This window comes from Macaca nemestrina, chromosome 3 (assembly GCF_043159975.1).
Source record: "Macaca nemestrina isolate mMacNem1 chromosome 3, mMacNem.hap1, whole genome shotgun sequence".
NCBI lineage: Eukaryota > Metazoa > Chordata > Mammalia > Primates > Cercopithecidae > Macaca > Macaca nemestrina.
In genome coordinates, this window is record NC_092127.1 from 82,724,042 (window position 1) to 82,738,470 (window position 14,429).

The 14,429-nt window shown below is 36.9% G+C and overlaps 2 protein-coding genes across 3 annotated transcripts in view; one reads left to right on the top strand and one right to left on the bottom strand.

The window, feature by feature from the left end:
- LOC105486300 (aminoacyl tRNA synthetase complex interacting multifunctional protein 1) overlaps nt 1-6,656 on the bottom strand; it is a 30,718-nt gene extending 24,062 nt beyond the window's left edge. Inside the window, exon 1 of the mRNA XM_011749120.3 lies at nt 6,493-6,656. Coding sequence (XP_011747422.3) covers nt 6,493-6,494 — 2 coding nt within the window. The 5' untranslated portion in view covers nt 6,495-6,656. The remainder of the gene's footprint in view (nt 1-6,492) is intronic.
- A 211-nt stretch (nt 6,657-6,867) lies between these two features.
- Nucleotides 6,868-14,429, top strand: part of LOC105486299 (TBC1 domain containing kinase) — a 236,237-nt gene continuing 228,675 nt past the window's right edge. Inside the window, exon 1 of one of the 2 annotated variants that reach the window (XM_011749118.2) lies at nt 6,868-7,157. The gene's annotated coding sequence lies outside the window, so the exon portion shown is untranslated. The remainder of the gene's footprint in view (nt 7,158-14,429) is intronic. The other variant, XM_011749117.2, reaches the window with a different exon arrangement.

A 14,429-nucleotide genomic window follows, 5' to 3' on the forward strand; every position in this document is an offset into this window, starting at 1 on the left:
TATAGTTTGTTGCTAAATGCAGAAAACAGGTTATTTAGCCACATTTAAGGTTGAAAGGTTTTAAAGAAAGCTTCAGGTACACTAAGAGATAAGAATACCAATAATCCTAACTATGCTAATAAGAATTACACCTTTGTTCCAAAGTTAAGAGTTGCTGATTTCATTCCTTTTATATTTCTATATACTGGATCTTTCTACTGTGTATTCACGTAGGTACAATTTTCAAGGAAAAAAACGTCAATTAGGAAAGACAAATATTAAAAGAAAAAATCAACAATTAAGAAAATATTAATCATATGCTTGTTCAGATATAATGTCAACATATACCATTGTCTTTATTTTAAAAATTAGAATTTTATTTTTATAATAAATTCGAGAAATTAAAAAAAATACTATCAAGGTACAGAAAAATGTATTCAATAAACATTCTGAGATTAATTCACCATGTTAAAGTTTAAACTGCCACATACTAAAAAAAATAATACACTGACAATGGAGAGAGTTAATCGTTAGTAATACTATGAACTGTTCTTTTCTACCTGATTTAACAAGAATTTATAATTCAAGGTATAACAATGATATAAGCATTGCTGAAATAATTTTCACTTTAAATAAATGAAGCAGCACTCAATATTAATGGTGAAATTTTGAATAAAAACTAGATAAGACACATAATAACAGATTGTTTGAAAATTTCAAATTATTATATAATATCAACCTTATATAAAAAATATTCTGAAAAGCCACAATAAACTGCCTGGTATTTATTTTTGAGGTGACTGTCTAGACCTGTTGGCTCATTTTTGAGCATTAGTCTATACTTAAATATCAGTTAAGATACTAGTTTTCTAGTTTTTTTCTTAATTTTGAAATTTGAACAAGATGATTTGAGCTATATCTTTTCAAAATGTATTTTTCTAAAATGTACCACTAATTCACATTCATTTCAGTATTATTCATCAAAGATGTCTTGACTAGAGATGTAAAAGTTGCCAATTCTGCCTAATCAGATACTATAATGTTTGTGACAGCTATATTTCACCTATTGAGTATATTTCATCATTACTTACGTTAGACTAAAGTAGAAAGACATTAAAATAAAGAAATGCTGTAACTAAGGATACCAACATTCAGAAGAGCACAGTTTTGTTTTTTTTTTTACTTTAACTTTCTTCATATATCCATTTCTATTAAGATATTTTCTCTACAATTCTGGCTTTGCAAACGTTTAAGTAACAATATGGTATTCTGTGTTCATTTTGGTAAAAATGGCAGAGTTTAAAAGGTGGCATCTTCATTAGAATTTTTGTGCTTTTTTGGTCGGTATTTTTCTAAACTGTTAAAATAATAGTCCGTATAGAATAATGCTCATAAATAAGCCAACAGTTCTAGACAGTCACTTCAAAAGTAAATACCCACCAAGTTGCTGAAACTCATGTTCTGACTCATACAAAAACATTTTAAAAATCTGCTAGGACTAACAGTAATTTGGAAAATAGAGATAATAAATCCAGCCTAAGAGAAAAAAATACAATTTTACTGAGTGGATAAATTTGTTAACTACTTACAAAATACAATTGGAATAATGAGTTACACAAAATATGACCTTACAATACATATTGAAGAACAAGCGTAAGTTTAGGAAAGAGAATATCATGTTTCAAAATACAGATATACAAATGAACTAAACACTAAACACACATATGCAACTACTAAGAGGAAACAATGTGAGAAAAAGAAGTGATAAAACTTTTTTTTTGAGACAGAGTCTTGTTTCTCACCCAGGCTGGAGTGCAGTGCCATGATCTTGGCTCACTGCAACCTCCGCCTCCTGGGTTCAAGCTATTCTCCTGCCTTAGCCTCCCAAATAGCCGGGATTACAGATACCTGCCACCTGGCTAATTTTTGAATTTTTAGTAGAGATGGGGTTTCATCACGTGGCCAGGCTAGTCTCAAAATCCTGACCTCCCTCAACTGATCTGCCCGCCTCGACTTCCCAAGGTGCTGGGATTACAGGTGTGAGCCACTGCGCTGGTGCCCAGCCTCTAATTCTCCAGTCCTACATAACTGGTTATCTGGAAATATTATTCATGATGCCAACATTAAAAATGTCTCATCTCGTGAAATCTAAAAATATTTCACTTCTAGTTATGTCTGTGTCTTAACAGAACTTTTCTCAAATGCTAAAAGCCATTTGTTGTCTTTAGAACAGAAGCTCTGGAAACAGGTTTTCTAATACTTGTTGATTAATTATTTAAATTTTTAAAAAATATAAGTTGGGTGCATACGTTTATGTTTAATGTTTTCTAGTAACATGCAGATAATGATCACTAGCACTGGCAAAGGAACATAGGTTTTTTTCAGAGTGTTTATAAACAAGCTTTGGGTCAATCATATACTTAGGCTGTGGGACCTTGGTAAAATTATCTAAATTTTCTACACTTCATTTTCTTAATTTATAAAATTACTTGTACCTGATTTCACCTCCTACTTCCTTGTCACCTCCTTTCAGGGCTCCTTTTTCTTTATCTGTCCCATTAAAGATGATGTTCTTCAGGGTTTGGTCTTAACCGCTAATCTTTTCTAGGGATCACAAACTAGCCTGACAAAGTTCAGGGATATCTTTCTTTTCCAGGGCTAACAGTGTTGGAAATAACTGATGTGAATGTCTTTAAGTAAGACAGACAGACACTTTACTACTCCCTGTTGTCTGCTATTTATATTACCTGCCAGGTTCCTAAAATAAGTTCATGACCCGAACTTTATAGTCGCTGATTTTGTGTCATGTGCTGGGTTTATAGTAGAGAATAAAAATAAATATGTTCTTTGAACTAACTAAGCTTTCAGACAAATGGGGGAAACACAGTTGAAGACATGTTTTAAAAAATGTTATGCTTAGGGCACAGCGATAGTTTAACAACAATACTGCTTAGAGCTCAAACAAATCTTTTACCATTCAACCCAGTACTCATTTCATTAATCTCTATGCCAATTACTCCCCTGTGATTTTTCAATTTTACACTGAATATAAGTTAACCTTCAAAATTTTAAATCCTCAGAGTTTCTAATATGCTAATATGTATAAGGTTTCTCACAGATGATAATAACAACTACATATATTTGTAGAACATGTACTATGGCTGGCTAAATGCTTTACACAAGTCATTTTCAAATATTGTAATAATCTCCATTATACAGAGAAGAAAACTTGAATTAAAATTAATTTGCCTCACATAATACTTAGTAAATGAGGACTGAAACTCAGGTCTGATGCTGCAGTTAGCTCTTTTAATGCTCTAGCTATAATTTCTCTAAAGGATATAATTACAAAGCATTTTCCAGTATATTTCATGACAGAATCCTAACCCAGGAATACCTATTAACATTTGTTTGAACTAGTATTCTCTAAAACATTTTGGGAAATGCTGGTTTAAGTCTCTGGACTAAAATTAAAAAAAAATCAAGACTGTGAGATTAAAATAGATATAACAATTACATGCACAGTAATTGAAAATATAAAACATTTATGAAGAGAAAAGCACAGAAAACAGTAGACCAAGTATGTTAATTGTGTTTGATTGGTGAGAATCAAGACTTTTTCTTTTTCCTGTACTAAATTAAAATGGTAACAATGCATTTTTTATACCAAAAGCTTTTGAAACATATTATCTAAATCATTCTGCCCCTTCACATTAATTTTGTCCGTCTCAATGTTAATTATCATATTTCATCAACGCTAAAAAGCCATTCATCGTATGATACCTCTAATGCAGAATCTCAAATACTGTACATGAATTTAAAGTACACATTAATCATTAAAATATACACACAAAAGATGATTTTTGAGATTCTGAGATCTTCATGATCATTTTTGTTCACTCAGCAATTTCCTCAGGAGTCCTCCCCACCCCACCTACATTGCCTGCGATCTCTTTTCAAAAGCCAAATCTCTGTCCTACGATGACAACATTGGGAATCAAACATAAGTCAGTTACTACTTTGAAATCAAAGTTTTACAAGCAGATTTTTAATTTTAGAATTCCTATGCTATATAGGAACTCTACACAAATTTGAAAGTGTCTCTACTCAAAACCTCTAATTACACTCTTTCGAAATTACAGTAGGTAAAAATTTACATTTTTGTTGGAAGCTTTAAATACTATATTTCAAGAAATCTAAAATGCCATCAATTGTAAAATGGTTTCAATCCCAAGAAGCTCTATTATTTTATGTACCAGTATGAAAAAAAAAACACTATTGAATCAACTGACCCAATGCTTTCTTATCACTTAGACATATCTACATTATTTATTAAAAGACTTCTTTTACATTTAACCCTGGATTTTTATCTTGTATCACCCTTTTGTTTTCCCTCATACACAGTAACTTTTCATTCTAATGCTGATCATAATCTTCTAAATGATCTTTAAAAGGGAAATTAAACTCAACAACTATATGCCAACACTGCACATATAACTCAACTGAAATGAGAAGATTAAGTGATGACTAAGTGTGTGTAAGTGTGGGCAATGACAAATATCTCACAACTGCCAATTCATCTACAGTGATTTAAAGATGTCAACAATTTAAAAATCATCCCTATTTCAGAGATGTATATATGAGAAAAATGTGTATATCAGAATTGATAGACTATAGTAATTTTAATCATTTTTTTTCCTTTCTTCTCCTTCCTTCATTCCTCTTCTTGCCTTCCAACTTCTTTCCCTGATTTGCTACACAATCTAGTTACTGGATATCTAAGAATGTTACAGTATACATAAAATACCCCACACTGAAAGAACGTCCCTATTATAGTGTTAAGCAATGTGGTACCTTTTAGAACTAGGTGAAAATTCCTGCTAGGATTTAAATCATATGTGTCAAAAGTCAGAATTTAAAGAAGAAAATTAAATACACTGAGAACAATGCATCTCAAGACACTCAAAATATGTAAGTGCAGCAACCAGCAGTAATTCCATAGGCCTTTTATCAACCTTTGCCAAAACCTATAAAAAGAATATCTAAAATTGCTTTTTTATGCAAGTTCCTATTTATTCTTGTTTCCCTTACCAGAGAGCCTGCTTTCCCCTTACTGATGAGAACACAGGGGGTCCTGGGTAAAGAGTCCGTAAAATTTAAAAAGGAGTATGCCTTGGCCTCCCATGACCCTCTTACCTCACAATAAGGCCATCTTTTACCTGGTTCAGATTTGCAGACTAGGTCCATTAGATACCTTGTCATTAAATACCTATAATATACCCTAATCTTTGTGATCTTGACAGGTATTATTTCCATTTTATAGACAGATCCAGGAAAATTACATGACTTATCGGAATCCCTTCAAGTATCACAGAGCAAAGCCATGATTTTAACTTGCGTTTGCCACTCTGAAACTCACACTGGAATTCCTTTTTAAAGTGTCCTTCAAAGTCTAATTAAATAAAATTAACCCTGTCATCTATAATACTCTTACATACCCAAATTAAGTACATCAAGAATATCACTGGCCATTTTTTATCACCCATAGTCAAACCACCATTATGCTTCCTCTGGATTATTGCAACACTCTCCTTATTGGTCTCTTTTCTCCTACCACCCCCTCCTCTTGTGTATTTTCCTTTATGAGTGACCCTCTTAAAAGGAAGTCTGATTCCATCACTCTACTGCTCAAAACCCTCCAAAGTCCTATTTCATTTAGAATAAAAGTTAGATGTCCTCAAGATCTTCATGACATGCTCGCCTTGATTTAATCTCCAGTGAAGGACTAAACCCTTTACTCAACTCTGACCTACAGGCTTCCTTGCTATTCTAGCAGGTTTCTGCTTCATGACCTTTGCAATGGCTGGTCCCTCTGTCTGACTGCACTTCCCCAAGATATTCGCATGGTTACATCTCCCACTTCTGTCAGCCCTTTACTTCAAAGTTATCTTTTCAGCAAGACCTTCCTGTGTCACTCTATAACCTTCTTCCCTGCTTTGTATTTCTCTTCAGGACTATCACGACAGCATGTTTCTAATTACTTTGCTTAGTATGTGCCTTCCTCACTAAAATGTGAGCTACAAGTAGACAAAGATTTCTGTCTGTCTTGTTCACTGCTCTTCACCTAATGCCGAGAACGGTGCCTGGAATAGAGTGGGCGCTTAATAACTATTCGCTGAATGAATAAATTCCCGTCTTCACCCTTCTCTCCCCCAAAGCACCCAAGTTCTTTGACACACACATTCACATAACAGTAAATACGCTTAGGGATCGATATTTTTCGGTAGCATTCTTAACTTAGCCCTGCATCCCATTTCTCAAACGTGGCTCCTTTAGAAGGAGGTCTCAAGCTCTTTCCTGTTTCCTCAGGCCAGGGCTGGTCCTGGTGCGAACGGACTACCCGTTAGCAACCGCAGGCCAGGTCCTCTCTCCTGGAGGCAAGTTACAGAAGGAAGACCCCTACAATCGCAATCCGCGATCCCCGAGTGAGTGACCCTCCACGACGTCACTCACATGAAGCGGTGGCCAGGGGTTCCGAGAAAGCCACAGCAGGAAGCATGTAGGAACAACCACCCGAGCACTCTAGCAGTGAGAAAGGACCCAATGAGGTGTCCTTGCTGAACGCCTGAGTCTTCTACAGATTCAATCGTCAATTCTTTTTTCCTCTTCCTGTGCTCAGTCCCATTAACCTTCCACACCACGCTCCTTGTCTTCCATTCCCTCACCCAGGATTTCCAATCGCCCCCTCGTCCCCCGGCACCTCTTTCTCTGTCGCTATATTTCATTTCGAGTCCAGTTTGGGCAAGGGGCAGGACGCCACAAGTCGGGGTCTTTCCTCAGTATTGGGTCGCTGTGGCTGTGAGGGCAGAAGAAAAGGCCAGGCTGAGGGGGAGGGTGGAGGGTAAATAGCTGGGATCTGTGATTGGGCAAGGCCAGGCTCGCGGTCCTTGCCGGGTTCCGCGAAGGGAACCTGAGCTGACTCGGCTTGCGGGCGAAGGGCAGCTTCTGAGCTCCCGGCGTTCCGGGAGCGGTCTCTTTTGTAGGAGCACCTGAAATGCAGCGTCTAGTGCACTAAGTCGTAGCGGCAGCACCAGGCACAGCGACTGCGCTGTGGCCCTGTGTAGAAGCTCCATCCCCCTTGTCTTTGTGTTTGCCTGCGTCCCCAGACTCAGAGGCAGGTATTTGCGTAATCTAGTTTTCCGTGTCGTAGTGGGTGGGGTCTGTGGGAGGTAGAGGACTATCAGGAGCAGTGAGTGGCCCCGCATGTCTTCAGAAGGGATAAGAGAACCGAGCTGTGGAGCTGCTTGCTGATGGGTACTGTCTCCATCCCTAGCTACAGCCCGCCTTTCCTGTGAATCAGGTTCACCTGAGTCCTTTGGGAACCGTAGGCTCAGCAGTCGCTCTGTCACTGCCTCAAAGGAAGGCTAAAGGAGGAGGTTAGAGAATCTAGAATCTGCCCCTCCATTTCTCACCATAGAGGCAGAATTTTGCTTTGATTTGTTTCTGGCGCTCGAGGTTTAGTCAATTGTCGAAGTGTAACACCCTCTTGAGCAGTAGGAGAACGTGAAGCAGTGAAAGGAAATTACTTGAGGATTGTCAGTGGCTGCTTTTCAAGGTCCCCTGTCCTGGTTTCTATCTATCTGGGACAAAAATAACCTCTTGAGAGAATGTATATATAAAATAAATGAATTAGTATCATTTTCCTGTAGAAGAAATGTGAAACTTTTGTTCATGATAAAATCAACATCTTTTGCCCTGTTTTTTACTTTCTCTCCCCATTCGAGTCATTTAACTATAAGTTCTTTGAGGGCAGAGATTCTGACTTGTTCATTATCCTTTGCCCACCGGCTGGAAAAACAACCGACTTAAAATAGGGGCTTCAAAATATTTGTTGAATGAATTAATTTTCAAGCCCAACTGCTTGCACTGTTGTTTGCCTCATCTAATCTCTCACTTCTGCGTTTTGTTTGTTCTTTTCCCCCAGTAGTTTTCTTCCACTCACCAGGTGTAAGCAAATGTCTGTGTGTGCATTTTTGTGTGTGAGCCTTTTTATGTACAGCCATCTAAGAGGTAGTGAAAAAAGAACACTGATGAAATATTTTATGTTAATTAGTGTTTTATCTTTTTCGATCATTGTGTTTTATTTGGTTATTTTATTTTCAGCTAAGTGATAAAGCTATCTGATTGAAAATCAAAGAGTTGGCCAGGCGCGGTGACTCACGTCTGTAATCCCAGCACTTTGGGAGGTCGAGGCGGGTGGATCACCTGAGGTCAGGAGTTCAAGACAGCCTGGCCAAGATGGTGAAACACCATCTCTACTAAAAATTAGCTGGGCGTGGTGGTGGGCGCCTGTAATCCCAGCTACTCGGGAGGCTGAGGCAGAGAATCGCTTGAACCCGGGAGGTGGAAGGCTGCAGTGGGCCGAGATCATGCCACTGCACTCCAGCCTGGATGACAGACTGAGACTCCGTCTCAAAAAAAAAAAAAAAGTATGGCATAGTAGGATTGAATAATAAGGTACAACTGTGTCACCTGTCCTATTCTCAGTATTATTCTTCAAAGATAACCACTTTTAACCTTTTTTAGGTCTGTAGGTTAAATAATAAGTTAAACCTAGTTAATTCTTTTTGTTGACTTCTTGAGATAGCCCTAAGTTAAACTAATTCTTTTTCTGTTGACTTCTTGAAATAGCCCACACCATTCACAATCTCTCTTCTCAGAATTTGGGAATACTCATAATCATAATTTTTGGCTTTTGTATTGGTTACTTTATAATTCAAAATAATATACGTAAATTTTTCACGTCAACTTTTGAAACTATATTTGACTCCTTGTTTGGTAAAACGAGAAAAGTAGTGATTCTACCTTTTTCTTTATCACCTTAGAAACTACATTTATGCCCACTTTCTCTTAGCTGGACATTTACTTTTACATTGTCAAAGTTGATAATATATTTCTTAACTATAATATTTGCACTTTGTTCACGTGCCAAAAACCAATAAAAAAAATAAAATGTTTACAGTATTATGGCTTTATAGTTGTTATTTAGTGCAAGTCCAAGCTGTATGCTTCGATATGTTTTTTTCCCAGACTTTTAACTTCATGACCCCTGTGCCATAGTAAGAAGATTATTTATGATATCAAGGTCAAATGGGTTTTTCTTTCTTTCCTGCCAAGGGCAAAATATTATGCTGTAATTGAGCATGCTTTATATTTTGGACTATGTAATTACATAGTTTTTAACTATCCCTACTTTCTTAATTGCCTTTCTGCTTTCTCCTGAGGAATAGGTAGGTGGATGTGCTTTCTTCACTGACTCTTTTCATTCTTTGTATGATGGACATAGAAGCTTCCATTCTTCTGTTTGAAGTTTTTCCCCTTGAAGCCCAATGGCTTTCTGTTTAATTTGAACAGATTGCATTCTAGTCCTTTTGAATTGCTCCTATCCTGGGTTTATATTCATTCTTGGGTAAATAACATTGTTTCTTAGCCCCTCACCTTCTGTTATTGGACTTCCCACTATTTCCCTGTAATATATCCTAAGGAAGCTTGCTCACAAAAGGCATGTGAAAGGTAATTTTATTTTTTAATGTTTGTATGGCTATAAATTATAATTTGCTCTTATGACTGATAATTTGGCTGTATATAGAATCAGAAGTATTTTCCTTCAACTCTCAATCCTTCCATGTCTTCTAACTTTTTTTTTCCTTTTTTTTTGAGCTGGAGTCTCGCTGTGTTGCTCAGTCTGGTCTGGAACTCCTGACCTCACATGATCCTCCCACCTCAGCCTCCCAAGTATCTGGGATCACAGGCACACGCCACCGCACCAGGCTCTTTTCAAACTTTCATTATTGCTGATGAGAATGACAGTTTCACTTTAATTTGTTGATAGCGGAATCATTTTTTTCTCTCTGAAATGTTTAAAATTTTCTAGTTACGTTTGATGCTTTGAAAATGTATGGCAATGTTTATCTTCTCATAGGCTCTTATTTTTTATGAGATAAAATTGACACATATTAAAACACTGATTTTAAGTGGTCAGTTTAATGAGTTTTGATGCATGTATTCATCCATAGAACCACTACCAGCACAATCAAGATAGAAAATATTTCTACCACTACAGAAAGTTCCTCTGTTTCTGTTTATTCAAGCCCCCTTCCCCATCTGCAGTACTATCTTCTGATTTTTATTAATACTGTAATTTAGAACTATAGTTCTGGAATTACATTTAAATGGAGTCATACAGTATGCACTCTTTTGTATCTGCTTCTTTCATGAACTTAATATTTTTGAGGTATATCCATGTTTTGGCCTGTTTGTTCCATTTTTCTTGTTAAATAGAATTTCATGGTACAAGTATGTTAACTGATTCACTTGTGAAACATTCGCATTGCGTCTGGTTTTTAGCTATTAAGAGTACAGTTCCTGTGAACATACTCATACCAGCATTTTTATGGACAAATATTTTCATTTTCTTGGTTAAACACCTAGTAGGAGTGGAATTTCTGAGTCACAAGTTAGGGATATTTTTCACTTTAGAAGAGTTTTCCAAATATTTTCCAAAATTCTTTTGCCGTTTTACACTCACACTAGCAATATATCAAAGCTCCACTTCCACATTCTCCTCAACACTTGTTATTGCCAGTCATTTTAATTTTAGCCATTGTAGAAGTTAAAGGGATTCTCATTTGCATTTCTCCCAATTAATGATATTAAGCAGTTTTTTCATGTGCTTATTGACTTTTCGTGCCTTGTGTGAAAATGTATTTGTGACTTTTACCTATTTATGTATTGGCTTGTTTTATTATTGAATTGTGGTATTTATAGACTCCGAATACAGGTCAATTATATATAGACACACATATATTTGATTTTAAAAGGTCCTATGTATACATAATGTCATATGTATATATAGACAGATATAAATAATATTTCCCTTTAACTCGAAGTTTTATTTTCTCAGGTGCCTTTTGATATGCAGATTTTTTTTTTTTTTTTTTTTTTTTTTTTTTTGAGACGGAGTCTCACGCTGTTGCCCAGGCTGGAGTGCAGTGGCGCGATCTCGGCTCACTGCAAGCTCCGCCTCCCGGGTTCCCGCCATTCTCCTGCCTCAGCCTCCTGAGTAGCTGGGACTACAGGCGCCCGCCACCGCGCCCGGCTAATTTTTTTTTTTTTGCATTTTTAGTAGAGACGGGGTTTCACTGTGGTCTCGATCTCCTGACCTTGTGATCCGCCCGCCTCGGCCTCCCAAAGTGCTGGGATTACAGGCTTGAGCCACCGCGCCCGGCCGATATGCAGATGTTTTTAATTGGTGAAGTCTACTTTGTCAAAATTGTCTTTTGCGACTAGTGCTTTGTTATATCATGTCTAAGAAATCTTTTCCTAGCCTAAGGTTGTAAAGATACTCTCTTATGTTTTCAATGAGAAGACTTAACAGTTTTACCTTTACATTGAAACCTATGATCCATTTTAGACTTTTATGGATGTATCAGTAGAAGTTAAGGTTATTATTTTTTATATGAATATCTTTTTCCAGCACCATTTGTAAAAAAGACTTTCCTTGAACTCTTTTGAGTTCTGTTGAAAATCTATTTTATTTAAAAAATTTTAAATTATGAAATATCTGGTATTAACACACACGTAGATAAATATAGAGCATGGAAATTACCAAGCATAATGATAACATGAACACCCATTAATTCACCAGCTAAAAACTAGGCTATTATTCAAGATTTTTGAAGCTTCTTGTGGATTTTTCCCTAACCTTACCCCTGCTTTAATTTGGTAGTAACCATATTCTGAGTTTTTTTTTTTTTTTAATTCCCTTACTTATTGAACATATTCTTACAATAGATGTAAGTATTCCAGAATTATTTTTTTGTTTTGTTTTTGAGTTTTATAAAAATTGGCATATTTTATGTTACTTTTTTCACTCAATATTCATCTGTGCTATTAAACATTGCTATAGTTTGCTTATTTTTCATTATGTATGCAGGTGAATATGCCACAATTTATTTAACCATTTACCTACCATTGGACATTTAAATTGTCTCCAGTTTGGGGATATTAGGAGCAATACTGCCCTGATCTTTCTTGCACAGGTCCACTCTGTGTGTGTGTGTGTGTGTGTGTGTGTGTGTGTGTGTAGGAGTTTCTGTAGGAATGTAATAGCGAGATAGTGTAAAACATTTCTGGTGATTTTACTAATTTACTCCCACTTACAGCAAATTAGAGATCCTATTTTTCCGCATCCTTCTAACATTATGTGTTATCAGATTTCTTAATTTTTAACTGTCTGGTAGATAAAAATTTTTGGTGGTTTTAATGTGCAACTCCTTGATTATTCATGAGGTTGTTTATCTTCCCATATATCTATTGGCCATTTCTCTTTATTCTTTTGTATAATTTGCTTTTCTGTAACTTGTTTTATGTAATGGATGCAATATCTTCTCAAATCTCTCTATATTTATTAGAGTTAGTTTTTGTGTTTTTTCATAAATTATTTCAGTTGCTTCCAAAGCCAGATTTTTGGAGGTTTATTTTATTGTTTGCACTTGATACTGTAGTCTTTCCTCAACTATCTGATGATTCTCAGACAACTCATTATTTAAGAGCTAAGGCTGCCTAGGAGCTTTGCGTATATGGACAGGCTTATTGACTGATCACCTTTTGGTTTAGGATGGCTGGGTGCACAGCCAAATCTTAGCTGGGGTCCTACAAATTACAGAATCGTGAGGAATTTGCTCTTCTTGCCAGTGTCCATAGCAACTACTGTAGTTCTCAGTTTGTTCAGATTCTTTAGGAAAGAACCTTTTATTTTCAGAGTGTAAATAACTGCCTATGTTGTGGGACTGGTGGCAGAATTGATACTTCTAATTATTCAACACTTCACCCTTCTGATTTCAAACCCTCTTTGACTGCTGTTTACCATTGTTCCCGCCTTCTCTAAGTCTGAAGCCTCTGAATCTGAAAGGGCCAAACAAACCTCTTGACTAATAGGCCGGGCGCGGTGGCTCACGCCTGTAATCCCAGCACTTTGGGAGGCCGAGGCAGGCGGATCACAAGGTCAGGAGATTGAGATCACCCTGGCTAACACGGTGAAACCCCGTCTCTGCTAAAAATACAAAAAAATTAGCCGGGCGTGGTGGCGGCACATTCCCAGCTACTCGGGAGGCTGAGGCAGGAGAATGGCCTGAACCCGGGAGGCGGAGCTTGCAGTGAGCCGAGATCGCGCCACTGCACTCCAGCCTGGGCGACAGAGCGAGACTCCATCTCAATAAAAAAAAAAACCCAAAAAACAAAACAAAAAAAACCCCAAACCTCTTGACTATTATAGGTTGTAGCTTATTTCTTTCTGCTTCTTGTGACAATACTCTTCCATATATATTTTGTTTTGTACTAGTTTCTAGAAATCTTTCATCACCTCATCATGGCCTGTGTCCCTTCCTTGTTAAGGGTTTATACTTTTTAAAATATTTTTAATGATTTCAGTAAGGTTTCTGGTCAGACAAAAGTGGTTTTATTGAATTGGAATTCCAGCATATTTATCAAAAAGCTGAGAAGGGAAAAATGCAGTGCTTTACCAGTAGAATGTCTTTTTAGTGAGGTCCATGGGTAAAATATTTTTTACCCATGTCAGACCTTTTTTGTTTTCCTTTGTTTTGTTTTGTGTTGTTATGGTTGCCTTAATGTGATTCAGATTGATATGGAGCAAGTTTCCTAATCTCCAGGCTACTACCTTACACAACTTTGGGGGCACCGTTTATTTTGGAGTAAGTGCAAATAGGATGTCTCATGCTATACACGTGGAACAACTATCTCTAAACTTGAGCCAGTAGCTCTATCAGGATTATTAATAGATTAAATCAGATCATACATTATGTAAAACATCTAGCATATACATGAAAATTGCTTATTTAATATTATAGAGCCTTCTTTTAATCTAGTTTAAGCTTTACTACTATTAATAAGGTCCCTGATTAATTACCAGTTGGTATCTATATTCCCTCTTTCCTGACTTACCTCACTGTATGAGAAGGAAGGTTCTTGATGGTATGTGAGTTATTCAATCTTTAGGTAAAGAGAGGAGCCTTATTGGCTGGGTGTGGTGCCTCACGCCTGTAATCCCAGCACTTTGGGAGACCGAGGTGGGCGGATCAGGAGGTCAGGAGTTCAAGTCCAACCTGGCCAACATAGTGAAACCCCATCTCTACTGAAAATACAAATAGTTAATTGGGCTTGGTCGTGGGTGCCTCTACTCGGGAGGCTGAGGCAGAATTACTTGAACCCGGGAGGCGAAGGTTGCAGTGAGCGGAGATGGTGCCACTGCACTCCAGCCTGGGTGACAGTGCGAGACTCTGTCTAAAAAAAAAGAGAAGAGCCTTATTAACAATATGAAGATGCAGTAACAGACTTCCTCTACTCTTTAAACTGCAAGATGTCATTGAGGA